We start from the raw sequence: 27191 nt of genomic DNA, 5'->3' as shown, positions 1-27191 counted from the left end.
GGGGCAATACATTGAACTACATTTCCCAGTAAGAAAAAACAAGAACCGTCACAATGAAGAGCAGATCATTAAGCCCATTTTGTATGTTTTATTTTTTTAAAGAACCTAATCAATCCCCAATTGTCTTCAACCACCAATACCTAGTTTATTCCATTACTGGTCTTCTATAGTGGTGCCTCCTTACTTTAGGAAGATTTATCACACAACTGTCTGCCCGATATTAAAGAAACCTCTAGTTTTAGATGATCAACAACATCAGTTTTCTACTCTGAGCCCACCAAGAGAAAACACTCTTCAACAAGTGGATTCAAGTTGTTTTAATGCCATTGAAATTAATCATTCTAATGCCTAATTGTCTAGAAGGCAGTTACTGGATATTTATCAATGACTGGCTAAACACAGAAGGATTTTTATGAGTGTAGGGAAATGTCAGAGCTGGTTAAATATAGTTCATTTCAATTCTTTTTTGTTGTTCTTTACTACTTGGTTTGGATGAATGAATGAAGTGTTTGCCATAGAGAGAGTGATTGGATTTGGTCAAACATGTCTAAAGAGACCCTTTCATTGAGCTGGTATTTGTGTCTGTCGTCTAGTTTCTCGGTCATGCCATGTGAAGTGAAAACTCGTTTCTTGCTGCTCTACGGTTCCCAGAGTGGACAGGCTAAAGCAATTGCTGAAGAAATCTGTCAACAGGCCGATGAGCACGGGTTTAAAGGTGATATTTGCTGTATGAGCGAATCAGCAAAGGTAATAAAGCAGTCAGTCTTTTGAACTGTACGTTTTGAAAAGCATGTGTTTACATTTACAACAATCCCATACTTGCACCTTGTATTATATTATTGTATTAATGCTATATAATGGTTAAAAGCAGTGTTTATCGCCAACACATGCCCTCATTCTTTTGCATTTGTTCTATGATTGTTTTTCTGGCTAGTATAACCTGGAAACGGAGACGGACCCAGTTGTTATTGTTGTTTCGACTACTGGGGATGGAGAACCTCCAGAAAAAGCTCTTCAGTTTGTAAAGGGCATTAGGACAAAGACTTTACCTCCCGATCACTATGCACATCTGTGCTATGCCCTTCTAGGTAAGAAACCACTCTTTCCCATAGATAAACAAAACCTTGGTTTCTGGATGTGTTTTTGTGACTATGACGATTGTATTATGAGAATATGAATAGAATTGTGGATTTGTTTAGATTTTACATTACGGGAAAATGTGTAATTCTGTAACAAGTGTAACTGCAGTTATCAGTCCTACATGTTTTTGTCATAAATAACCTACTTCTTCTTATGCCCACTCAAAGCTTTAGGTGATTCTAACTATGCAGAGTTCTGCAAATGTGGGAAAACTATTGACAAGCGTCTTCAGGAACTTGGCGCAAAACATTTCTATGCGACAGGACATGCCGATGACGGTGTGGGGTAAGTGTCAAATGCATACAGTGAGGCGGAAAAAAGTATTTGATCCCCTGCTGATTTTGTACGTTTGCCCACTGACAAAGAAATGATCAGTCTATAATTTTAATGGTAGGTGTATTTTAACAGTGAGAGACAGAATAACAGCAAAGAAATCCAGAAAAACGCATTTCAAAAAAGTTATGAATTGATTTGCATGTTAATGAGGGAAATAAGTATTTGATCCCCTATCAATCAGCAAGATTTCTGGCTCCCAGGTGTCTTTTATACAGGTAATGAGCTGAGATTAGGAGCACTCTCTTTAAGGGAGAGCTCCTAATCTCAGCTCGTTACCTGTATAAAACACACCTGTCCACAGAAGCAATCAATCAATCAGATTCCAAACTCTCCACCATGGCCAAGACCAAAGAGCTGTCCAAGGATGTCAGGGACAAGATTGTAGACCTACACAAGGCTGGAATGGGCTACAAGACCATCGCCAAGCAGCTTGGTGAGAAGGTGACAACAGTTGGTGCGATTATTCGCAAATGGAAGAAACACAAAATAACTGTCAGTCTCCCTCGGTCTGGGGCTCCATGCAAGATCTCACCTCGTGGAGTTTCAATGATCATGAGAACGGTGAGGAATCATCCCAGAACTACACGGGAGGATCTTGTTAATGATCTCAAGGCAGCTGGGACCATAGTCACCAAGAAAACAATTGGTAACGCACTACGCCGTGAAGGACTGAAATCCTGCAGCGCCCGCAAGGTCCCCCTGCTCAAGAAAGCACATGTACAGGCCCGTCTGAAGTTTGCCAACATCTGAATGATTCAGAGGAGAACTGGGTGAAAGTGTTGTGGTCAGATGAGACCAAAATCAAGCTCTTTGGCATCAACTCAACTCGCTGTGTTTGGAGGAGGAGGAATGACCCCAAGAACACCATCCCCACCATCCCCATCACCACGTCAAATCTTGGGTGAGAACCTCCTTCCCTCAGCCAGGGCATTGAAAATGGGTCGTGGATGGGTATTCCAGCATGACATTGACCCAAAACACACAGCCAAGGCAACAAAGGAGTGGCTCAAGAAGAAGCACATTAAGGTCCTGGAGTGGCCTAGCCAGTCTCCAGACCTTAATCCCATAGAAAATCTGTGGAGGGAGCTGAAGGTTCGAGTTGCCAAACGTCAGCCTCGAAACCTTAATGACTTGGAGAAGATCTGCAGAGAGGAGTGGGACAAAATCCCTCCTGAGATGTGTGCAAACCTGGTGGCCAACTACAAGAAACGTCTGACCTCTGTGATTGCCAACAAGGGTTTTGCCACCAAGTACTAAGTCGAAGGGGTCAAATACTTATTTCCCTCATTAACATGCAAATCAATTTATAACTTTTTTGAAATGCGTTTTTCTGGATTTGTTTGTTAAAATACACCTACCATTAAAATTATAGACTGATCATTTCTTTGTTAGTGGGCAAACGTACAAAATCAGCAGGGGATCAAATACTTTTTTCCCCCACTGTAGTTCCTACCAAAGTAATGCGTACACAAAACCTGATGCATATAACAGAACATACAGAACATGTGTCCTACCATGAACCTTAATAAACAAGATGAGAGCTTTGAGCTAACTCCACTTTACTTTGAATTTGTGTATAAAAGGAGTTTTATTTTATTTATCTCGTATGCTAAAGGATTTTTCCCCGTGTCTTGTAAAGACATAACGATTTCCGAGTTGTATAATTCTCACTACCTTCAGGTAAAACATCCTTCTGTGCTCCACTATAAGAAAACTCAAAGAAAAGTTTAGTTTCTTTCATGTATTCGTTTTTGTGCTAACTTCTGGGAAATGCAGTCATTTTTCAGTATTATTGAATATTTGGTTCAAGTGATGGATGGGGTATTCCAGCTTAATAATCCCTTAAAACGTTATTGAAAAGGGGGCATCTTTTCTTTCATTGTGTCTCGTTGAGCGATGTCACTTCTCACAATGTTTGTCCAGTTGCAGAGTGTTAGACTAAAAGCTTATGACACTTGTTGTTTTTGAACTTTGTGTGCTGATGTATACAGTGGTTCTGTAGTTTTGACATTTTTAAAAGTGTATTTGTTCATGCACAGCAAAATAAATTCTAAATCTTGAGGTGGTCTCATGGCAAAGTACTGCATGAATGTTCATACTGACGTTTTGATCAGTATGCAATTTCTATTGTATATTGTTGTAATATATCCTCTTTTCCATTCCACATAGGTTAGAGCTGGTAGTCGATCCGTGGATTGAGGGACTGTGGGAGGCAATAAGAAAAGCCTATTCAAATATGTCTGATCCAAACCAAGAGCGTAATGACCGTGCCAGGACAGGTCAGAATGGGGAGCCTGCTGAAAGTGCTGATAACAAACAAGTTGCTGACTTGAAAATCCAGCTCCTGAGGATAAATGACTCAAACGATTTGAGTCCAGATCTTCCTGAGCCGAGCCTTGATAAAGGAAAGTCAGGCACTGAGACCACACCCTTGGGGGCCTCTCTGACGACATCCATTTCACCCCTGTCAGAATCCACACTTAATATTCCTGCTCTGCCGCCTCAGTACATACACGTAGAATTAATGAACACGACGACCAAAGAGGTAATATTCATATAAGTTTAATTTTATTTTGGAGAGTGTTCCAAGTAGTGTTGATATACGCAACTATGTGTGCGGAACCACTAAAGGAGCAGTATGCACAGGCAAAAGCAAACCAAGCAAAATAATAAATAAGCAACCAAGATAGATAACCCTGTAATGGTAGGTAACAGTTTTGCAGGACAACAATGCAGCATGGGAAAGTGAACCAATACAAGTTGCAAATGTAATGACACAGCTGCTCTTTAACTGTGCTTCCCATTTTCACATGGCACATGGCAAATGGAAAATAACAAATGGGATCATGGTCTCAACAAACAACCCTTTTATTTCAATACTCCACACATTGTCACTTGTGATTTCAGTGTTCAACCCATCGCTCCATACTGCTATTGAACTCCATTATAACTTCACAAGTCCATTCTCTTCAGTGGAGTTGTCAGGGAACAGGAACAGATTAAACCTTGTGCCTGGGTTTCATCTGATCAGATGTTTTCAACCATCACAACATTTGGAGTATACACTAAAATCCATAGGAAGCCCTATTAACAATGCAGGTAGAATAGTTTAAAGGTTAGAATTGAAGAGCTTTGAAGAAGATGACACAATTTTAGAGGAGCTTAACACATTGTAGCTAATTGAAACGATGACTCAGCAATTCTGAGATAGAAAATCGAATATTTGAAACAAATGTCCACATCATTTACAGCAATGATGTGGACAATTATTTACAAAAAACTAACAATTTTCTTCTATCTTGACTGGTCTATTAAATAGTATATTGCACGAATATACTATAGACCAGTCAAGATAGAAGAAAACTGATTATTTTTTGTAATGTGTAGTTTCTAAATAAACTATTTTTCTGTAGGAAAATTTTATTCCACCCGATCAAGAAGCTGAACACCAAGTGCCGGTTACCAGAGCCGTACAGCTGTCTCGAGAGGATGCAGTGAAAACCGCCTTGCTGCTTGAACTGGATATTTCAGTGTGTGATTATTTCTGTCTTATTTTTGTATCCCTATATATTCCTGAATGTGTTTTGTCATGAGACAATCAGGCTGTACGAATGAACATAAATTAAGTATAATGACACCCTAATTACATGACAAATGTTAAATGCTCTGTATTTGTTAATTCTTCCTGTTATGGATTAAAATGGTATTTCCAGTGTGGTTTGACTTAATTATAAAAATATTATAATCCTAATGGCAAGAAGTTTCCATACTTTTATTTAGTTATTTATGTTTAACCCGGGCAAATACATTCTATGATTTAAACCTATTTTCTTGAAATCTTAGCATTTGTAATAATTGCTAAATATCCTAAAGGCTGAATTGGAATCATCACATTCATGAAGTTTGTAGTGACAGCCTGCCTGAAGAGGAGAATTTCTGTTTGCAGGGAACGCACATCTCTTACCAGCCCGGAGACTCCTTAAATGTTTTCTGCCCCAACAACAGCGGTGAAGTGGAGGAGCTCATTCAGCGGCTGGGCCTGGCAGAGATGAGGGAGCACTGTGTTCACCTGCAGCTGCGCACCGACACCAAGAAGAAGGGTAGGACGATCAGCATTGGGCGCGTTTACACTGCTATTTCTGATCCGTGCAGGGTGCAAGTGCATATATATATTTGTATAACAAATATAACACAGAGATTGCTTTTGGTTTTAAGTGAATATAAAATGCATTACCAATCAATTCAAAGTTGGACAATCATGTAAGAAACGCCTACCTCTTACTACACTTGAAGCCTAAACCCAGTTCAGTATGAACTTTTAAACAAATTTATTTTTTCTCCTTTGTGTCTCAACAGCTGCACAGTTACCCTCTTACGTTCCAGAGAAGAGCACGCTGAAGTATCTTCTGACCTGGTGTCTGGAAATAAGAAGTATCCCTAAAAAGGTGCACCGTTCATTTAATCTTGTGAAACCGAACTAAAAGCTGTTTTTTGATTTTGAGATCTGATTTATAAGTTTCAAGGCAAGAGACATTTTTAAACCTAAATGCAATGCACACATTAAATATTGTACTTTGAACAAAACACAAGTTTCACAATTTCCAATAGTGTTAAATAGACTAACTGAAATTGTGATTTATGATGTTCATTTATAGGCCTTTCTCCGTGCCTTGGTAGACTACACAACCAATGCTGCCGAGAAGCGACGCTTGCAAGAACTGTGTAGCAAACAGGGCTCCTCGGATTACAACCACTTAGTCCGAGATCCAAACCTCAGTGTGCTGGAGCTGCTGCTCGCTTTCCCGTCTTGTTCACCGCCTCTCAGCCTCCTCATAGGTTAGTGCCAATGCTCATTTTCACTAAACAGTAAGCTGAGTTATTATAGACTAACAGTATGAAGTTTAATAATAGCTCAGAACAGCACAAAGATTATGAATTTACTTCAGGATTTCACAGGATCAAGATCCAAAATAAGAAACAAATGGCATTACTGATTCCCGGATCCTACATTTTACTTCTTTGTTGCTTTTCACATCCAGTTCCACTGCTGCTACGTCAGAGGTCAGGGAATGCCCTTTAAATTAAAATTAGCACTGTCACCGGAGAACAGTCCCCTCACACACACACCTGCTTGCCTGTTTATAGACATCTGCACTTCTGCCTCCCATGACACTGTCGTTCAAAACTGAAAACAAGTTATAATCTTTAAGCTGATGTGGTACTTCATGGAATAGTACATACCAGTTACCTAATGTATTTTTTTTTTCTTCAAAACCTATATTCGATATATTACACTGCCTGAAAAACTATGTATTATTGAACAATGCTTCCCCTTCTGAATAATATGAATATTTAGGCAACTGTAAAATGTCACCTTGTGTGTTGTCAGTTCTGTGGGAGTGGCTATAATTCTAATAAGTGTGAAATGTGGCAATTCTATTGTATATACAAAAAGCATGTGGTAAATATTATGCATCATGGTAAAATATAAATTAAAAGTGCACTTTTTGAATGTAGTCTTAATCTAAAGACGCATTACAATTATAAGTACAATGATTAAGTTTATTAACCCGGCAAAGTGAAGTGCTGAAACAAACAAACAAACAAATTTAGGACAGATTAAAACAAATGATCCAAATTATATATATAAAACTTCTCATTTGATGCAGTGTTCTCAAATGATCTACAATGGAGTCAAAGGGTAATTTTAGAAAATTGCAAAATGTGATACCTGTGTTAAAAATGTCACATGAAGTACTTACATATATCTTTATTTTTATGCCTACATTCAGGCACATTATTATTATTATTATTAAAGTTATTTTCTGAATTGCATGACCGTGCAACAGGATTGGGAAATGCGCTTAAATGTTTTACAAAAACAATCCAGCAGAGGGTGGCAGACTCATAACAAAGTCTTCCCAATACTGATAAGCAAGGTATATAATACCGGATTCTTTTCTTTAGCTTCTGATTACCTGTCATCTGTCTACTTTATCTGGGTTTATCTAAGTTATGCTCGTCTTCAATGACTTAATAATGTACATTAACAACAATGAACTAAAAGTTTTGCCTAAATGTAATAAAAATGTATTAGTCACAAGAATTTCACAGGCCTTGAAATTATTATAAATTTGGTAATACTTTTAAAGTACAGGCAAATCCTGTTTATTTTTAGAAGTGTATTCTTCTCTCATAGCACTTTCCTCTTCAAGGGTAATATTTCGTTTTTTTTCCTGTATATCCAGCAGATGAGCATTGCTCACTAATTTGCCTCACAGTTGGCATGATTTAGCAAAATTAAAAAAAGATGTTGAACAAAATGTAAAGATCTCTGCAGAACAAATGTTAGAAGGCATTTTCCTATTCTATTACACTTAAATAATGATAGTTAAAGAAAATCTAGTGTTTAATTCAATTGTTTCAGTACATTGAATCTTTACCACTTTCATAAAGTGAGAGGAAAACTATAAATTCTCTGTTCCTGGTTGTGCTGATCATGAAGCAGATGTCTGAGCAATTTTGAAGGACTGTTTGCGGTATCACAATATCCAGACATATGCCATGAATAAGATTCCAAGTTGAGATTCGAAACCCATTGAGAGACCTTTAGCCGTTTGAGCACCCTATAAAGAAGAGCATAGTGGTTATTGTAAACTAATCTATTTAATGCTTTGGTGAACACAGACCGATATAATGGATTGTGGTTTCTGTGTACCATTTTGCACTTTTATGGATTCATTAACTAAAGAAATAAGTGGTTGATTTACTACAGCTGCTTGGGGTTGCTGGATGTTTATAATTTAATGAGATAAATATGTTATTATATCCCCTGCCAGTAAAGCTTGTGTGTTCAAAAATAAAGCACTTCACATCGCATTGTTTTTGAAACTGGTTAAGCAACCAGAATTGTGAGTTATTAACAAAAAAACTAAACAAATTAATACATTAGTTTGCAACATTGTTAAATCTAGAATTGCTATTCCTCCACACATTTCAAATTGAGTGATATCCAGCATAATATGTACATGTGCTACAGCATTATATACTGCATATAAAGATAAGACAAAAAAAAAAACTAAGCAAAAACTGAATGTGTGACAAGTATTAATCAGCTGAACATTTATGAATGTCTCAGAATATATTGAAAAGATGAGATTTTTATCTGAATGATGGTCAAATAGGATTCTTAAAAAATAAAAACAAAAATAACAATGCTAATGTGAGGAGCACAACACCTGTATGCATGGTCATCTTTCAGCTTTTTGCACAAAAGTGTTACAAGAAAGATTAGGGAATATTAATATTGCTGTAAATCTTACTTGTTCAGAATGTTGTGCTACATTTTTTGTCAGTGCTGACCATATATCCCTTTGACCTGTGATAGTTCACACTATACCTTATATCTTGTGCAAAAGTATGTATGAAGGTATTCCAAATGCCATCTCTTAATTTAACCCACACACATGTGAATATGGGTACAGTATGCTATTTAGTTCATTTCAATATTTCTGTGTGGATAAATGTGAAAGAACAAATCAAGAGTAATAATTCAAATTTTAACAATTTTAAATAAAATGTTAAAGATATTTGGAAAATATATATAAAAAAATCTTCTGAAATAAAAATACAAACTACTAAAACTATATAATTTAAGTGAGTTGTTTTTCAACTCAAAATAATTTCCTCTTTATATATGAAAAAAAACTAATTACAGAATTTAGTTTCCAACAGCTACTTAAATAGCAACTATGTTTATAAATGCAGCTTATTTCCTTTTGTTTTCTCATTGGCCTGTTAATTGCTAGAAACTATGGTGGCCTGAAATCTTTTGAAGTGTGTTAAGTCAAGCATTTAAAAAGTTTGGCTAATAATGAAATAACCTCTTAGCCTGTAATCTTTTCAAGTGTTTAACTCCATGATATTAATTAGCTTTATTCTATTTTTAAAAAGAAATATGCTTTATACTGGTGTGTGTTGAACCACGATCAGTAATGCCAAGTATTTACTTATATATATGACGTAAGCTATATAATCATTAATGTGTAAACAATTCCCAGATATAATTCATATGAAGTCTGCCTCTCTTTTTAATTAGATACACTAGGGAACAATTCATTTTTACATTGCAATAAGTAGTGTTAAGTAACCAAAATGTAATTAAGGCCTACACCAAATCAAAACTTTGACCCACCCACAAATTGCAAATTACAAACTAGTGCTCTATTGTGGTTTTATTTGTCAGAAGCTACTTAATTCTTCTTATAATTAAAAATATGATGGTTTACAAGTTTGTAATTTGAGATTTGTGGGTGGGTAAAAGTTTTGATTTGCTCTAAGCTGAAGTCTAACTATTTTGTAAAATTATAATAATTGCAACAGTTCTTTTAGTATTTTGTCTTTTTATAAATCAGCTGTTGAACCTTTACTGTAATACATTTTCACTCCATGTAAGCCATTTTAATACAAAACAAACTAACAAATACAGACAGCTTGATGCACATACTTCTTATATTTATTGCCAGCAGAATTGGTTCAAAAGTTGTTTAGTTTTTTCTTAATGATCTGTTAAATGTAGTTTTGTTTCCCAAATTCTGCCTTTGTGCTGTTGCCAAAATAGGATTCTGCTGGTATGTTCACACAATCAAAGTGAAGTGGTGTAAGTATACTTTTTTTTTTTACTATGCTTTTTTGTGGCATAGTACATTTGAGGTCAGAGGTCAATTTTGTCAAGAAAATGTATATGCAGTTTCTACTACCTGAACATGTGTCACATCTGGTTCACACTCTGGCAGCAGAGGTTAATACTAATACCTGAAGTTACAATTTAGATAAAATAATTCAATGTTTTAATCTACTTGTTTACTTACATACTTTTCTTTCTCTCTCGTAAGAACAACTGCCTAAACTGCGACCAAGATCGTATTCAGCAGCAAGGTGAGTTTCCTCTTTTAATTTATATTTTAAGTGATTGTACCTTGTGTGAATTTTGAATTGATCCGCAATTATACACTATTAACATTGGGATTTTAAAAATAAAGAAGTTCATATTCACTAAAAATATATAAATCTAAGACTTAAAAACTTTCAGAACAATCTGAATATAAATGTTAAATTTAAAGTTATCAAATGCAGGCTTTAATTTTTTCTACACTCTGTTCTACATTGATTGCATTGGTCCTTTCAGTTTTAAATATTCACATGCAATATAGATGATGGACTGATTTTGTAAAGCTGAAATGAAAAATGTATGCTAACCATTGAAAGGTAAAATGTGTTTATTTTTAATGTCTTTTAATATGGCTTATCAGTGTTCTATTCAGTAATCACAATGATGAAATCAATATAATTTAACATATTAGAAAACCAATGCGATTTTCAACATCAACTTAGCATTCATTTATATGTCAATGGTGAGGACAGCTGGCACAGCTATGAAAGCATTTAGTGCAGTTTGTATATTCTCAATCATACAAGTTGGCTAGTGTCCGAGACACAAAATGTTCAGCAATTCTACCTTTGTTGATTTGCTGGTTTTTAATTGCTTTTATTTTTACTTTTTAGCTTAGAAGAGTTATAATTTTGTATAGGTGTTTGTATTATTTTAATACATAATATAAAATTAAATATTGTAAATTACAAGAATTACATATTCAACTGTTCTTTCAAATAGGACTTTTCTAAACAAAATCACATCAATTTACTAGATTCAATCATTTGTTTTAAGATAATGACTCATTGGCTCAGAAAGGAGCTTTGAAACCCAGTTGCGATTCATTCAATCTTAAGTATTTCCTTTGAACACCTTGGACGTATTGGAATCCTACATTACGTACTGATTTTTCTGAAATCTGAAATTCCTTCAGCTATACAATGGTTTACATGCCAAATGTCAGTAAATCTTCATATAACAAGTGTGTATTTTGCAAAGAATAATGTCATGCACAGAGAATATATAACAGAGTATAAAAGTGACATGTATTTTATGTAGGAAAGGTTTCTTTAAAATCAAGCAATATTATTTAAGGTCTTGGGAGATGCAGACCTTTAAAAATGTATATTTGGTTGCAATGCCCATGAATCGAATTGGAGTGATTACCCCTTTGGAGAATGGAGCATATACTCCTTGGAGTATACAGGGATGGGGCATGGAGAAGTCTCTGTTTTAGAAAGCATGGTTTTGAAAGTGGAGCTGAAAGCCTTTTAGCTGTGGTTTAATAGAAGCTGTAAGAGCATTAGGGTGTTCAATTATGAATAGTTTGGTCGGCAGGGGTCTCTAGAGGCCCTGTAATAAAGCAAGCATGTGGAAGGGAATTCATTAGAAAAGGGACCAGAGTCGGCTGTGGTGAAAGATAGCAAGAGCGCGGATTCGTATGGGGAGATCTGCAGTGCTCTGATTTTTGTTCTCTTTTGTTTTCCCTTGCAGTTCAAGTCTCTATCATCCTGGGAAGCTGCACTTTGTGTTCAATATCGTGGAGTTTCCACAATGCTCTGGACGTGCCGTCCCGAGAAGGGGCGTTTGCACAGGGTGGCTGTCGGAGCTCATTTCCCCGATCCTCCAGCAGCATGGGAGACCATCGCGAGACCCCGACAGTGCTCTCGTCCCAAAGGTGAAACGTGTTCAGGACAAAAGCAAAGTATCAAAGAGATTATATCACACAAACACAATCATAAAGAATGTAAACAGATTGAAGGCTTGCCCTGTGGGAAGACCTTTCAAATTGTATTCTAGGTTCAGTCACAGCTACTTATCTGTATTTATTATGATTATTATTACTACTAATTAGTTATAGTAATAGTATGTACAGTGAGTAATTAGTATCTGTAATAAAATGTTATTTTTTTAAGAATAACCTACTTTTTGTTGTCTGATAGTGTCTGATGTAGGTTTTTTTTAAACATTTGAGAATTTAAGATTTGAATGCATCAGTTTTGTTCCTGTATTAGTTTTGTTTCTTACTTTTAATTATGTTCTCTATCAAATTAGCAATAATAGGTTCAGGGAGGGCCTTGAAACATATGCTAGTAAGCTGAATTTGGCATCCTTTAGCACATATTGTGTAGAACAGAATCCTTTAAAATCTAAAACAACAGTATTGTAACTGGTGAACTTTGGCATCAGTCTATAGATGCTATTTATATAACAAACCTGAGCAGGTTCTGAAACACATGTATGCTTCCCTATTTTGTTTTTCCCGTGATCTGAAAAATAGATTTCATAATATTGTCAGTTGGCCTTGATGGCAGCTACACTTTCTTTCAGTATACCTTTGCAAGCTGATCTCACATGTGTGTATAATTACAGGTATCTATTGGTCTTCGCCCAAGCACTGCTTTCCATCTGCCCTCCGACCCAGCAGTGCCCTTCATCATGGTGGGGCCAGGTACAGGAGTCGCCCCCTTCATTGGGTTTCTCCAGCACAGGTACGTAACTGACCCCTTGAGATCTTACAATCACATGCAACGCTGTAGTCCTGCAGGCAAACTGCCCAGTCCATACTAAGTTAATTTGCCCAAAGGGAAAATTGGTGTGGGCAAAGCATAAAATGTAGGAGATCTCACTGTATTTTTAACAACTGAGTTAACTCAAGGAACCAGTATTACCAAGAGATGTTAAAAAAAATATATAAACATTGAAGCTTTCAGCAAAGGATTAGCTAATAAGTACTTATGATAAGTACTTTTTTTCAGAAAGTAGAGTGGTATTCTAAAAATATCAGCTAATTTTGCCTTGATTAAATCCATACAGAACAAGAACAACAACAGGTCAAGACGCTTCATTAGTTTGAAGGAATTTATTTCAGTATCAAGCTTAATTTATATAATAGCAGTAGATGCCTTCAGAAGTTAGTTAACTAGCTGGTCTCATGGAATAGGAATCTGTCTCTCTTGGACTTGTTTTGATATACTAAGAAGTTACCTCTGAGTGAGTAAAATTCATAGTCAAGTTAAAGGCTTCGTTTAAAGTTTGAAAGTAAAGCTGGTGTAATACATAATAGTTGTATATGTCTCTGCACATTAAAGGCTAATTCCAATTTTTCATCACTGCGGGGATTAATATGTCCATCACTGGCTGAAGCAAACATTTAAAGCATTTTGAAAGTCTTTTATCAGTAGAACAGTAAAGAACAATTACGGGTCAAATGACAAGAAGACGGGATTATTGATCCTGAAGCAAAATGTATAAAAATGTGCAAGAGACTATCAGTATGTCATAAATATAAATCAAAGCCTATAAATACAGGTGAAGTGTGAATGTAATATTGAACTGTTTCTATGATCAGCAGACTTTAAACTGGGACTGTGTCCAAGGCCTGACTTTCAATTTCAATTTTTCATTTAAACATTTTATTCAAGACTGTTTGGTTTAAGAAACATTCCTGTAAAAATAAAACATTCTAAACATAATGAATCTATTCAAAGAAGTTGGTTTGGAATAAATAGCAGCTAATTACTTTGTAGCTCTGTCTATGACCCGTCTCAGCTACGTTATTGACTGTATTTAACAGACTGCACGAAAAGTTTAATTCCAAACATAGGCAATATTATAATACATGTTCCTATACATTAAAACATTTACTCTGTGTAAAATATTAAAGGAAGATTTGAGGTATAAGAATTTACTTCTGTTGTAATTACTTTAGCAACTCGTTAACTGACATGATGTTCAAAAATAAAATAAATGTAGCTTAAAGGTTCCACAAAATACCAGTTCAAATGGATATGGTGACATATCGATTCACTCAATTAGTACAACATTTGTCATGCTGGCAGATACCCAGCTATTACAGTGAAATCAAATAATTAATCTGTTGAACAAACCAAAGATTTATATATAGTCTATAGCAGGGGTAGACATTTCCAGTCTCGGTGGCCAAAGGGGTTTCTGACTCATTCCAACTCGAGTATTAAGGGCTTAATTTAAGTAATTATAAGGACAAGAAGTGAATTCACCTGTTTATGCTTGGTATTAATCGTTTGCTAATTGAAATTCTGCATTAAACTGAAAATAGCATGAAATCTGCAGGGACCCTAACTTTGAGGACAGGAATTACCTATCCCTGGTTTATCGAACCAGCTCACTTTTTCAGGAGGGTATATTTAAGATGAATGTAAGTGTGCATTGTCAGTGTTTCACAATGTCAACACTACTTACCAACATTTGTGAACTGAGCTTGTACTGATGTAGAGAGTTGAGTAGGTAGCTATGTATGTAAGTCAAATCAAACCTACTTAACTTATGCCACTTTTATTCTGTCTAGAAGTGATTTAATTTAAATGTATCTTTTATTTTTTTTATCATGCGTGACTTAAACAATTCTGAGGCACGAATACATGCCTCGAGGCTCATTGGTTGGGGATCACTGTTGTATAGGATTACCTACTGGTGTTACCTTGCATAGCTCCAAGCACTGAGATCAATATGTCTGTGTGCTGACTGTACTACACAACTTTTCACATCTTCTTGCAAGGAGAGTTTTAGTAGGATAGTGAAGTCTTAAAATAGGGTGGCTTGCTTGCAAATTAACAGCTCTAAAAAGGTAACGATCCAACGCTATTTTACAGTCATGGCTGAGAAACTGTAAGAGCACTGTCTTATACTTGCACACAGCATATTGACTGAAGCCTCCAAGGTCACTGCTAAGATCAGATGCAGGGCTTTACATATCACACACATCCTACAGCCATTGAAAGTAAGCCTGTTTTCCCGTCATTCTGTACGTACTGCAAAAATGTAAGAAGTTATTTTTATTTGATGCAGGGGCAGCATTAACAACACACTGTATGGGGGAATTCTTACTTATTTGGAGGTTAACATTATTTTCAGTTATTTTCTATAAAATAGTGGGAGATTTGAATGAAATTGCCAGGTTGATGTCACTGGGAGAATTGGAATACAAATCAGGGTGATTTAAATGCTTTTTTTTTTATTTTTTATTTTTATATAAAACCTTAACTCTGTACTAAACAATGGTAGTCTGTTTTGTTGGCAATTATGTTCTCTATGGACAGCTGACAGTTTCCCCCTGGCCCAGCAGCCACAGTCCACTAGCACAGAGTTAATCAATTCATGGTGCGATTCTAGTGAAGTTAATCTAGTTTTAAATGAGCTTTTAATAAAGGAGAAGTGTATGTTCAAAAAGATATACCTTTGTTTGACTTATTGTGGTGCTATTCTTCTAAAACCTTATTTAAAAGTAGGTTGAATATAAATACATTCAGAAATTAAACTTATTATGGTCTTGACTTATCTAATCATTGAATTTGATTTCATTATTATGCAGCTCTTCATTTGTACTAAACCAGAGATCAGAAAATTCATAAACCTGGTTTTAAAGCCACCACCTATAGAGTAGGGCTAGGTGTATGCTTATAGTTTAATATGGGATGCTCCCTTCAGTGATGTACGAGGTAATACATGTGCAGTGAAAACAGTCCTTTAAGGCCACTTCTCATTTAAAACGCACCACTGTTTTCAGAGTATTGTCTGACCAGGTATTCAATAAGAACCACAACAAAGTAAATGGTTATCAGTAAACTCACTGTCTCACTTGGTCCCTTGTCACCAAGCATTGTGAGAGAAAGATATCTTACTAAGTGGATTTACACAGAGATTTTAACTTAAGATTCTTAACAGCACAACTGCCTCCGATTCCTGTCTTTGATAAAAGATAACGGTCCCCATTTTATCAGCTGGAGGCTGAATTGGACACGGGGCTAAAGGCTTCCCTCTCAGTGCAGAACAGCAGGGTCCCCTTCGATTCCTTCCCCTGCCGATCGATGGCGATCAGTATTTCTAAGTGCTTTTTGCTGTCTGCTCTGTTTCAGTGACATTCGGTATTCTGTCACAACTTTGAGTTGGTAACCTGAGATGCAGGTAAAGGTTAAACCCAGCTGACAATGTACATTTTCTTTTTTTACAGAGCCAGGTTATTACTCCTATGGAATAATAAGCGCCTGTGGCCAACTTAAAATAACAGATTATGGAGAAAAGCTAATGCAGGAGATCTCTCTTATCACTGGTCTGCAGACTTGTGGCTGCTGGAATAGGCCAAAATGTTTGAACTTGAAGTGACTAAAAAATGAAGATGCCCTGCTATAATTATCAAGGTCTTTGTATCCATCCACGGTTTGCCCCACATTTAGGTGGAAAGAGTAAGAGTAATGTATCAGAAAAACCCTTTCAGGAGACATCCTGGATGTGCCTTTGACAGATCCAGCATCGCACACTTTAGTTCACTGATACAGATTGCTGGCTTCTCTTCAACATTATAAATTAATTTCATTGTTGATTAATTGGGTCTACCTGGGACGCAGCTTAAGAAAAAAAAAAAAAAAGATGGTGGAGGCTGCAGTTACACCTGTGGAAAGCTTTGTAGTTCTTCTAAAGTATAGGAGCACTTTTCTGCAACATGTGCAAAGCTGAACTCGCACGGCAAGGGAGCACATGAAGAGAAAACACATTGGAGCCATAATGACAGAGGATGAAAATGCTCAGCACAGTACAAGCCATTGCACACTGGGTTCGACATGTCATTTGTAGTCTGTCAAAGACATGGCACATTGGATCTGTTAAAACTGCACTAAGTACACACCCTTTCCCATTTCTTGAACTGGTGTGCGTCTCGCAAGCTATGCCCATTTCTTTACCTCCTCAACTAAATTATATTAATAATACATTGTTTATAACATGCTCTTATTATACCCACAAGCTACAAGTCAAGCAAGAGTCAAAACAGTAAAAAGATACAATACATTAGTACAGTACATAAAAACAAAAAGTCAGCAAGAAAACAATTAGGTTAGCCAATAAAGGGGAGCAAGCAATGAAAAAGGCTACGAGGATTTAAAAACTTGCAACTAACAAATTTCTTTCAACTATCAAGTGTAGTGCTTCTCCAAGCGTGGCACATTGCTACAGAAGACTCGGACTATAGGATCAAATTAGTGCCATAAATATTGAATTCAATATACGTATCATAAATGAATAATTGAAAACGTGCGTTTCATTTTGAGTTTGCAACAGGGCTGCTGGAGAAATAAGGAGCTTTTACATAATTTACAAAATTGTGCGTATCACGCACAAACTACACCTCACCATAAAGATGCAAAAGCATAGTGCATGGTTCAACATTAAACTGTTTATTTGAAAGTGTAAATAATGTCACATTTTTGTTGATTTTCTATGCTTAACCACTTTCAGTTTCGGCTACATCAGTAGGTACCATTCATGCCCATCTATATACTGTCAGTCTGTTTTTATTTGCTCTGTTGTATAGTTATTTGTGGTTAGACATGCAGATAAGCTTTTCCAACAATCCACGTCTTCCTCTCACGTTTCATTGTTCAATGTCATTTGTAACGCACGTAAAATTGTATCGAATCTAACTTGTTTCACAGTCAATGTGCAAGGTGGGAAAGGGAATATGCACACACTCACGTAAAAATCGGATGCATCATCGAATACAGTGTGCATGTAAATGTAAATATTGTGCTACTATGTATATAGGTATACTCACAAACATTCTACCGCTATAGTCCAGTATTGGACTGATGTTGAAGCTATTTGTGGAAAAGCCTGTAGACACTGAATCGAATGTTTTCTTTATTTTTCATTTATCAAAGCAGTTTAGCAGCTTTGTGTTTTAAGAACAATGTTAACACCTGTTGCTATAGTTGCATTATAAAACCCTTTATTTTTTGCATGTATGCTTTCTATTGGTTTTATAACTGCCATCGAGTTGTTTTAAAGAGAGAATTGAGGAAAGATGAGGAAAAACTCAAACCTTTCATTTTTTTAATACAACACTTGCATTTAATGCTGGATTTTGTTTTTGTTTTTTATCAGATTAAACGATTATCAAAATAGTCGTTTGTTCAAGCCCTACGTCACACACAACTGGATCAATATCGCCTTACTGTAAAGACAGCTGGTCAAACAAACAAACTTTATTTTTTAAGCTTGAACTGGTAGCACACAGAGTAGCCAACAAGCTTTTCCATTTGCACACAGTATGCCCTTCACAGAGCTAGACAAGTGTATGTTTCAACAATTGTTTTATAGCCTGTGTAAACTGGGAAGATTCACTCATGTCTTCAATGCCTTTTTTATTTAGTAAAATGCCCTTCGCCACCGAGCGCTTCACACATCTATAGATACATTTTTTCGGTGTGCTTCTACAGATGTATTCGTTCCTAAGCCCTTAGTTTGATTCCTTTACCTTACATCTGACAGCACACAGACAGGGCCTTCTTGAAATGGAGCATGCCCATAGGTACCTCACTGCAAAGTTAAACCCTTATTTGTTGCTATGTACTAGCAAGAGATGGTGGAAGGATCTAAGTATCTGCCCTAGGTGACTGTGGACTGTTTACGGTCTGAGTCAGTTGTCACCATTGCAGATTGCGCTGAAGTCTTCCACAATAATTATGTTGTTTCTAAACCCATGTACAGAGGACCTGGCTTTCTTTTATTTGTATTGATGATGGTGCCAGGTTAGCTTGCCTTGTGTTACAGGATGAAATCCAACTTTTGTACTGGTATTGCCCCCTGGGGGCAGCATAAAAAAGCACTAACCCGGTTTTATATGAGCCCATCTCCAGATTGAAAGCTGAGCTCCCAGATGCTAATAGTGGTGATTTCAGCAGCTACTTTTTCCAACAGTAATTTAAACAGGAAATTAGTTTGACTGTGCTGAGACTGTGTTCTCATGAATGTGTTAAAGATAAAGATTAGCTATCTGTTCCATTTAATGTATTCTTGGTTTGAGGAAATATGATATTATAATTGTCCACCATAGTTCCTATATTACCTAATTCTGATTAATGACATCCTAATGTTGTTTCCTATAGGCCTGTGAATTCAGGTACACATAACAATAGTGTAATATAAGGTTTTATATGCTAAAGATTAGATGTAGTTAAAATGTGATATTTGATCAAACTTTGAATGAGATTATAACAATTAAAAATATTTTAGATGGAAGCAATATTGAGCCATTCATCTGCATTGATGACAACATATATAAAATAGGTCACTGAAACATACAAATAGCTTCAATATATACTAGTGATGGTTAACTAGAGGGATGGTATTTCTGTGTTCATGACATTGCTCTGTTTTAGAGAAAACTGCAGAGATACCTTCCCCTTAATCAGTAAGATAACCTAGGTTTGATTAAACAATTGGTATTGACAATTTTGTTTCTCCTGTGTGAATTTGTGTGAATTTTAAGGTAAAAAATTACAACAACATGAACACAATTAAGACAAAGTCTACAGGCACTAAAAGATTAAGTTAACAAGTTAAAAAGATTCTCAGTCAAAAGGGAGTCCCTCCCTTTTACAAGCTTTCCATCTGGAAACAGGAGGGGATTTGTAAAAATTGTGAACATTTTGCACCCAGAATGTCATTTGAATTTTGTGTGGTTAGAAATCAGAAGACGCCTGCCTTATCTTTAGGAAGCTGTCACCGGGCAGCAGGTGTACTGCAGAGATAATGCAGAATGTGCTGCCATTGTGACACATTAGTGCTTGCGATTCTGGGACTGCTGCCAGACCCACTCCAGCATGGGATAACTAGAACAGTCGTGGTCCATGCACAGTGCTCTGCTTGTACCCTCCACACACATTAATGAGATCTGATTTAACTTTTCTTAAGTAATAAAGTAGTTAGTCTGTACATGTTTTAGACGTATGGTCTCAACTTAAAAGGGTCAATAATGTTTATTTAACAGAACTTGTCAATTGTTAGGTAACATGTCTATAAAATTGTACCTGAGTGTTAAATAATTCATCACTGATGGTTATTCATGAGCAGGGATTGATGAAGGTTTCGGTTTCTACAGAATGCAAAACAAAGTGTAGGATGTGAGAAACAGGCCTTCGAATATGTTCTCATCATATGTTAAATAGACACACAGCTTATATAACAAATTTAACCCGTAACGGTTTAATTTCTTATTTTTTCCACTGCATGTGCAACAATGTGTTCTAAATAGTTCTAATATACAGATGGGTGACAAACTAAAGGAAAAACCTAAATAAATGAGTGGAGGAACATAATGAATGCAGATGCAAAGAGCTGTACTGCATGATACAATTATGGAGTCATTATTGGGGCACGAATGGCAGGAGCTTCAGTCACAAAGACGCTCAACTGGCTCGTGTTCTGGACAAGTGGGCGAGTGCTTGTGTGGCGACATCAAGAGAACAGTACAGGCCTGACTGCTGGACCCCTACAGTGAGGGAGTCTGGAGGCTCTGTTATGCTGTGGGGGGCATTTTCCTGTCATGCTTTGGGTCCACTTGTCCCCTTAGAGGGAAGGGTCACTGCAAATCATTACAAAGTTATTCTGAGTGATCACCTTTATCCTGTGGTGAAACATCTCTATCTTGATGGGAGTGGTCTCTTCCAGGATGACAATGCCCCCATCCACAGGGCACGAGGGTCACTGAATGGTTTGATGGGTATGAAAATGATGTGAATCATGTGCTATGGCCTTCGCAGTCACCAGATCTCCCAATTGTACACCTATGGGAGATTTTGGACCGACGTGTTAGACAGCGCTCTCCACCACCATCATCAAAACACCACATGAGGGAATATCTTTTGGAAGAATGGTGTTCATCCCTCCAGTAGAGTCCAGAGACTCGTAGAATCTGTGCCAAGAACATTGAAGCTGTTCTGGTGGCTCGTGGTGGCCCGTGGTGGCCCAACACCTTACTGAGACACTTTATGTTGGTTTTTCCTTTAATTTGTCAATCGTCTGTATGAACACCCATTATACAGATCAGCATTCAATACAAACCATCTATATCAATATTCAAAATAAGTGACCTTTCATTATATATTGGTAATCTTAGATGAAAATGAGCTGATCTTGTTGAAGTGATATTTTCTACAGGTTGGTAGATCAGTAGATTTTCTAATCTATATTAATGATCTGGACTCTGGGATAGTTAGCAAACTTGTCAAATTTGTAGATTATACTTAAATAGGTCACTCAGCAGATACAATCTCAGGAGCACAGGTTATTGAAAGGGACTTCGATAATATTCAATGTGGACAAGTGCAAGGTATTACATGCAGGTAGCAAAAATGTCCACTATAATTACACTATGGGAGGAATAGAACTAGATGAAGTAACACATGAGAGAGAGCTAGAAGTCTATGTGGACTCCTCACTTTCCCCATCCAAACAATGTGGGGAAGCAATAAAAAAGGCAAACAGGATGTTAGGGTATATTGTCAAAAGTGTAGAATTGAGAACAAGGGCAGTGATGTTCAGACTGTACAATGCACTAGTTAGAGCTCATCTGGATACTGTGGACAGTTCTGGGCTCCACACTTCAAGAAAGATATCGCTGCTCTAGAGGCAGTTCAGAGGAGAGCAACCAGACTTATTCCAGGTCTGAAGGGAATGTCCTACTGAGAGACTGAGGGAACTGAACCTTTTCACCCTGGAACAGAGGAGACTATGTGGGGACTTGATTCAAGTCTTCAAAATCATGAAGGGCATCGACCACATCAAACCAGATGAGCTTTTCCAGATCAGCAGGGACACACGCACCCGGGGACACAAATTAAAATTGGGATTCAAGGCATTGAAGATGGAAAACAGGAGACACTTCTTCACACTCAGAGTTGTCACAATCTGAACAAACTCCCCAGCGATGTGGTAGAAGCTCAAAGTTTGGGAACATTTAGAAATAGACTGGATAGGATCCTTGCATCACTTAGTTATTAATGGACACCAAATTACCACGATGGGTCGAATGGCCTCCTCTTGTTTGTAAACTTTCTTATGTTCTTACTGTGTGCATGTATAGATCTTTGAATGGGCAAACATGTACATTGTTTTCCATAAGTGTAACCACACAGATCTGATTTTGTTGCGTGAAGTTATTCTCACAGCTTGATTTTGTCAGTTTGGAAAACAGATACAGAATAACAAAATTTACACTAAAGTAATGAGAGAACTGTGGAAATAGTAATTGTAATTAAATCAGTTTATGAGGTTTGAAGGCTACTAAACAGACATCTTATTACTGTAATTGTGTTAGTGACAGAAAGACAGGTGATCCTGCTCTGGGCAGCCCAGTAGTTTCTCCCATGGCGCAGACAGTCTGCAGCAAGGAAGGGAGATGGACAGTTGGCAGTGGATACTGTTGTCATCGCACAGCTATTCATAACCTGGACATCTATCTTAGTCTCTCGTTTCGGTTGACATTTTTGGATCATATTCAGAGGTGATTGTGTCCTGCACACCTTCGAGGGTAATGGTGATCTTGTTTGTGTATCTAGAATTAGCATGTAGTAACGCTATCATCACAGCAGTCCTGTGCTTCCAGCCTTATCACCAAGTGTTAAACGCCTCTGTGATACACCTTGAGAAGGATTTTTTTTTAATGTAATTAGCTAATGCACAATCCCAGGTGCTCCTGTTGGGTGTGAAATAGAACATGCCAAGCATTCCTGCAGACAGTATAGTGGACAATGGGGCTAGGGTTGTACTACCCAATAAATGGTATCGGTTTCTGGTCAGAAAACGTTTTGAATGATCTTGGCAAAAACAAGTCCGTGACTAATAACAGTATTTTTCCAGACCTGGTTTGATTAATTGTAAGCAATTGTAGTCATGTCTGATACATTAATAGATTATCACCCTCTAAAACCTATGGTGCATTACTAAATTCTAACTGCCTCTATTTTTATAAATGGTAGAGGTACCTGTCAGTATTTTGTACATGCGTGTTATTCAAAGACATTTAACTTAAACTATATCAAATTTCTTCTTAGAGCAAAGCAAAGACAAGAAAACCCTGACACTGAGTTTGGAGAGACCTGGTTATTTTTTGGCTGCCGTCATAAAGATCGAGAGTTCCTCTTCAGGTAAGTGAATTTCATTGAATAATGGTATTACCATGTATCTCTCTCTCATTCTCTGTCATACATACACAGACCCACACACACATATATCTTAGCAGCTATTTAAACTATGCTTAGTGATAAATCTCCTGTTTGAGAGTCATAGGCACAGTGTCTAGGTTCCCTAGAACATATCAGCCAAAATTTACTGTTTATGAATGTAGTGAGCAACTGCAATGAAATTAACTGCTCCCTTGAAGAATACTACACATAGGAAACTAGACTTTATATAACACTAAAACATTCTCAGGCCCAGATGTATAACTCTGTGGATCTTGGCTGACATGGACTAAGGTACAGTGTTCAGATCCCACGGGCTTATATCTGAGAGTGGTAAGAATAAGTTCAAAGATTTTCAGGAATCGGCAGGAATGTGCTGTATATGATCTACATGACAGCAAATGGTTTATTTAAGAGTTTTACTTACTACAATACAATCCTGAAGTGTATCATAAAATGAACCCATGCTTTTGTTAAGTCTCTATAAGGGAATACAAATCCGGTTGAAATTGAAATCTTTCTTCCATGCATATATGCACACACAACAGGTGTAAAAACACTATACAAAATGTTTCAACCAAATGTTTGAAAAGCTTGATATTATTTTTTCAAAAACCTGACACCTTAGGTTTACATGATTACTTGTTTTTTTTTTTAGAACTGAATTTGCTATGCTTAAATGTGCACAAATAAAGGCGAGTTTCAGTGTGTGATTCTCTAGCAAGATGTTTGGGTAGTCTCATGGTGGATTTTGGTACCTGTTATGTTAGCTGAGGCCAAGGGAAAGCACATGAGATTTGATGCACAAACATAAAATCCTTTGGAGGTTAAAAGCTTAAATCGCAATCGTGTGCGTTTTGAAGTCCAAGAGGATGGAATTTCGGGGTAGTGTAAAGAATAATCCTGTCTAGGAAGACCAAACAAACTCAACATGTCATTTGTGAAAATAAATGTAATCAATATGGCCCATATGCTAAATTACTTGAGGAATAAAGTGCAGGTATCCTGCTGTTTTTTAGAGTTGGTTTTAGAATCGGTTTCAGACAGCAAGGCAGGCAGGTCACTAAGACCTCGTTAAAAGTCAGCTTTCGCTACAAAAGTGTCAAGTGTCATGGTTTTCTGTACAAATATTTTTGCTTTCCCATCTGGTTTTAAAATAGGTTAACATAGAAATGCCGGTGTAGATGCTGGGCTCTAAATACTGAGTGTGGAATGTTAATACTTCTGATGTGAACACAAAGGATGACATCTATACCTGTTTTGACTTTTGCATGAATCCATTAGTGACAGTTAATAAATATTTTCTACACTGTAAGATGTATTTTCTTGTATATATTGCCAGCAATGCAGACAGGAAGTGATTATTGAACATTTTCAAACTCGTTTATGGATTGTGCTCTTATGTTGCAGGGATGAACTGGAACACTTTGTAGAAAATGGCACCCTAACACACCTGAAAGTCTGCTTCTCTCGGGATGCCCCAAAGGGCCCAGAACCTGCGCCAAAGTATGTGCAACACAATCTGTGCCTTCATGCTCAGGATGTCGCCAGAATTTTACTTCAACAAAATGGATGCATTTATGTTTGTGGGTAAGTGGAACAGTTTGCAAATACAATTTGGTTTAACAGAAGTACTTCAGAATTATACAAACCTATCGACCTAAAATACAGAAGAAAACAACTAGAAACTAAAGCAAATTGGACAAGTATAGTAAAAGTTATCATTATAAGGTGATGATAGTATAAGGTAACATAGCAAGTGTACCATATGGGACATCATTAAGCGCCAGTCAAATGATTCTGCTTACTGCTATTGACGTCAGACCAGTGCAGCTGTGTTATAGGCAGCTGTTCTTAGACATTTCTCAGAAGAAGGGCTTTGCGTTTTTATAAAGAAGAATGCTTTTTAGCACTTGATGCCCATTGTTTCAATGTGGTCTTTTTGGATTATAAAGTTAATCTTGGTTTTGTGATGTGTTTTTCTTCAAAATGGCAGCATACAAATGGTACTGTCTTTTCTGATTCCTGTGTTGGTTGCATTTCCTGCTAATCATGGATCTTTTGAAGGGGAAGAAAAATAAATGATGAAATGCCAGTAGAATACACTGAACTCATTCCCGTCAATAATCCATTTACTTTTTACAGTTATTAGGATATAAAAAACAATGTGTGCATCTCATTTTTTAATAGACATCATTTAAGGTAATTATTTATAATTATACTATTTTTGTCCATATCATGTGTGCTAACCATTTTTTTTTTTTTTTTTTTTTTTTTTTTTAGTGATGCCAAGAACATGGCAAAAGATGTAAACGAAACCCTGATTGAAATTGTAGGTAAAGAACTGACGGTGGATAAGCTGGAGGCTATGAAAGTTGTAGCAGAACTGCGAGATAAAAAATGCTACATGCAGGATGTGTGGGCTTAAAATGTATGCAAAACTTAGCAATGAGTTTTCTGTGCATTTTCTGGCATGGCAGAAATGCAGATCTTTATACTCATTGAGATTTTATTTGGATGGATTTAAATCTTATATTTGGCAGTGGTAAAACATCTTTTGAGAATATCTATATATTTTTGAGGCTTCCAGTTTTACCTTCTGTAGTTTTTATTTTTATTTTTAATAACTTAAGCTGACTCAAAGCAGATACCCCTTCAGAGACAGTCTGGACTTGAAAGACAAGGGACGGATGGTAATGGAATCTCAACAATCCTGTCAGTCCCTTGTTGAATGGTCTCCTCGGGACTGGGACTCATTGCTCGAACAATGGGGGTGACATTGCTGCGTCTGATTCCTGGACATTTCAGCTTAAAATGCAATGCATCTTTCTTAAGCACTGTGGCACCTAATTGTATAGATAAATACATACCTGATAAGTATAACAAGATTACTATACTTATTGGTTTAAAACCACAATCTGTGGATACACATTTGAAGTTCTCATTTGTTTGTAATACACATTTATTCTGCACTGTCCTTTTTATTTAATAATTCAAATAACTTTGTGGGGAGTTTAAAATATATTTTAGGTCACATTTTCTCATCTCGGTTCAAGACTATGCAACTTGAACCAAAATTAGCTTCAGGTATTGCAATGCAGCTCAATGTTTTTCAGATGAATATGCCAGTGATTTGTATACTGCAGTTTTCATATCAGTTTTATTGTCCTCATTGCAATGTTGTTGCAGGTCAAACTCATTTTCAAATATTCCAAAGACCTTGTGCCACCACATACTTTCCCGTTGAAGCCGTCCTACACAACACCTAGCTCTTCTGTTTGCACTGTGGGGCTGCTGGTGTGAGGTAGATGGTTTAACAGTGGGAATGCCAGAGGACACGCATGTTCTCTTCAACTCAAAACAACATTTCTTCATACAATATGAAAAAAAACTTTAAACTATAAGGACATGAGTGGATATTATAACATTTTTTATGTTACATATCTTCAGTACATAGGTACATTTATTTTTCATTACAGATTGATGATTATTACTGAAAGATTGAAGTGTTTGGATGTATGTGTGTATATGAATAAAACTAATAATAATATGCATCTACTAATTTCCTGTTACCTAAGGTGAGAATACAAGAGCCATCACAACATGAAAAGATTCAATTGTACCTTGAGAGCTCTATTTGACAATTCTCAAACTTTCAGCAGCAAACTAGAAATTAAAATGGTGATACTTTTATACCCCATATTAAAAAGATAATGAAAGAACATTGAACTACACATAAGACTCTTCTTTATTGCAGTAGGCATGAAGGCAAAAGGTTATATGTT

The 27191-nt window shown here is 36.6% G+C and overlaps 1 protein-coding gene across 3 annotated transcripts in view; it reads left to right on the top strand.

The window, feature by feature from the left end:
* Positions 1-26958, top strand: part of mtrr (5-methyltetrahydrofolate-homocysteine methyltransferase reductase) — a 28977-nt gene extending 2019 nt beyond the window's left edge. For all 3 annotated transcript variants that reach the window (XM_066721420.1, XM_066721410.1, XM_066721428.1), the window contains 14 exons: positions 594-747; positions 935-1088; positions 1308-1425; positions 3646-4021; positions 4890-5006; positions 5423-5576; positions 5833-5921; positions 6132-6312; positions 10371-10413; positions 11903-12086; positions 12782-12900; positions 23278-23370; positions 24817-24996; positions 25690-26958. In XM_066721420.1, coding sequence (XP_066577517.1) covers positions 604-747; positions 935-1088; positions 1308-1425; positions 3646-4021; positions 4890-5006; positions 5423-5576; positions 5833-5921; positions 6132-6312; positions 10371-10413; positions 11903-12086; positions 12782-12900; positions 23278-23370; positions 24817-24996; positions 25690-25834 — 2097 coding nt within the window. In that variant the 5' untranslated portion in view covers positions 594-603 and the 3' untranslated portion in view covers positions 25835-26958. The remainder of the gene's footprint in view (positions 1-593; positions 748-934; positions 1089-1307; positions 1426-3645; positions 4022-4889; positions 5007-5422; positions 5577-5832; positions 5922-6131; positions 6313-10370; positions 10414-11902; positions 12087-12781; positions 12901-23277; positions 23371-24816; positions 24997-25689) is intronic.
* Positions 26959-27191: the final 233 nt, after the last annotated feature.

This window comes from Amia ocellicauda, chromosome 2, assembly GCF_036373705.1.
Source record: "Amia ocellicauda isolate fAmiCal2 chromosome 2, fAmiCal2.hap1, whole genome shotgun sequence".
NCBI lineage: Eukaryota > Metazoa > Chordata > Actinopteri > Amiiformes > Amiidae > Amia > Amia ocellicauda.
Note: the sequence above shows the minus strand (reverse complement) of the source record. Positions and strands in the feature narration are given on the sequence as shown.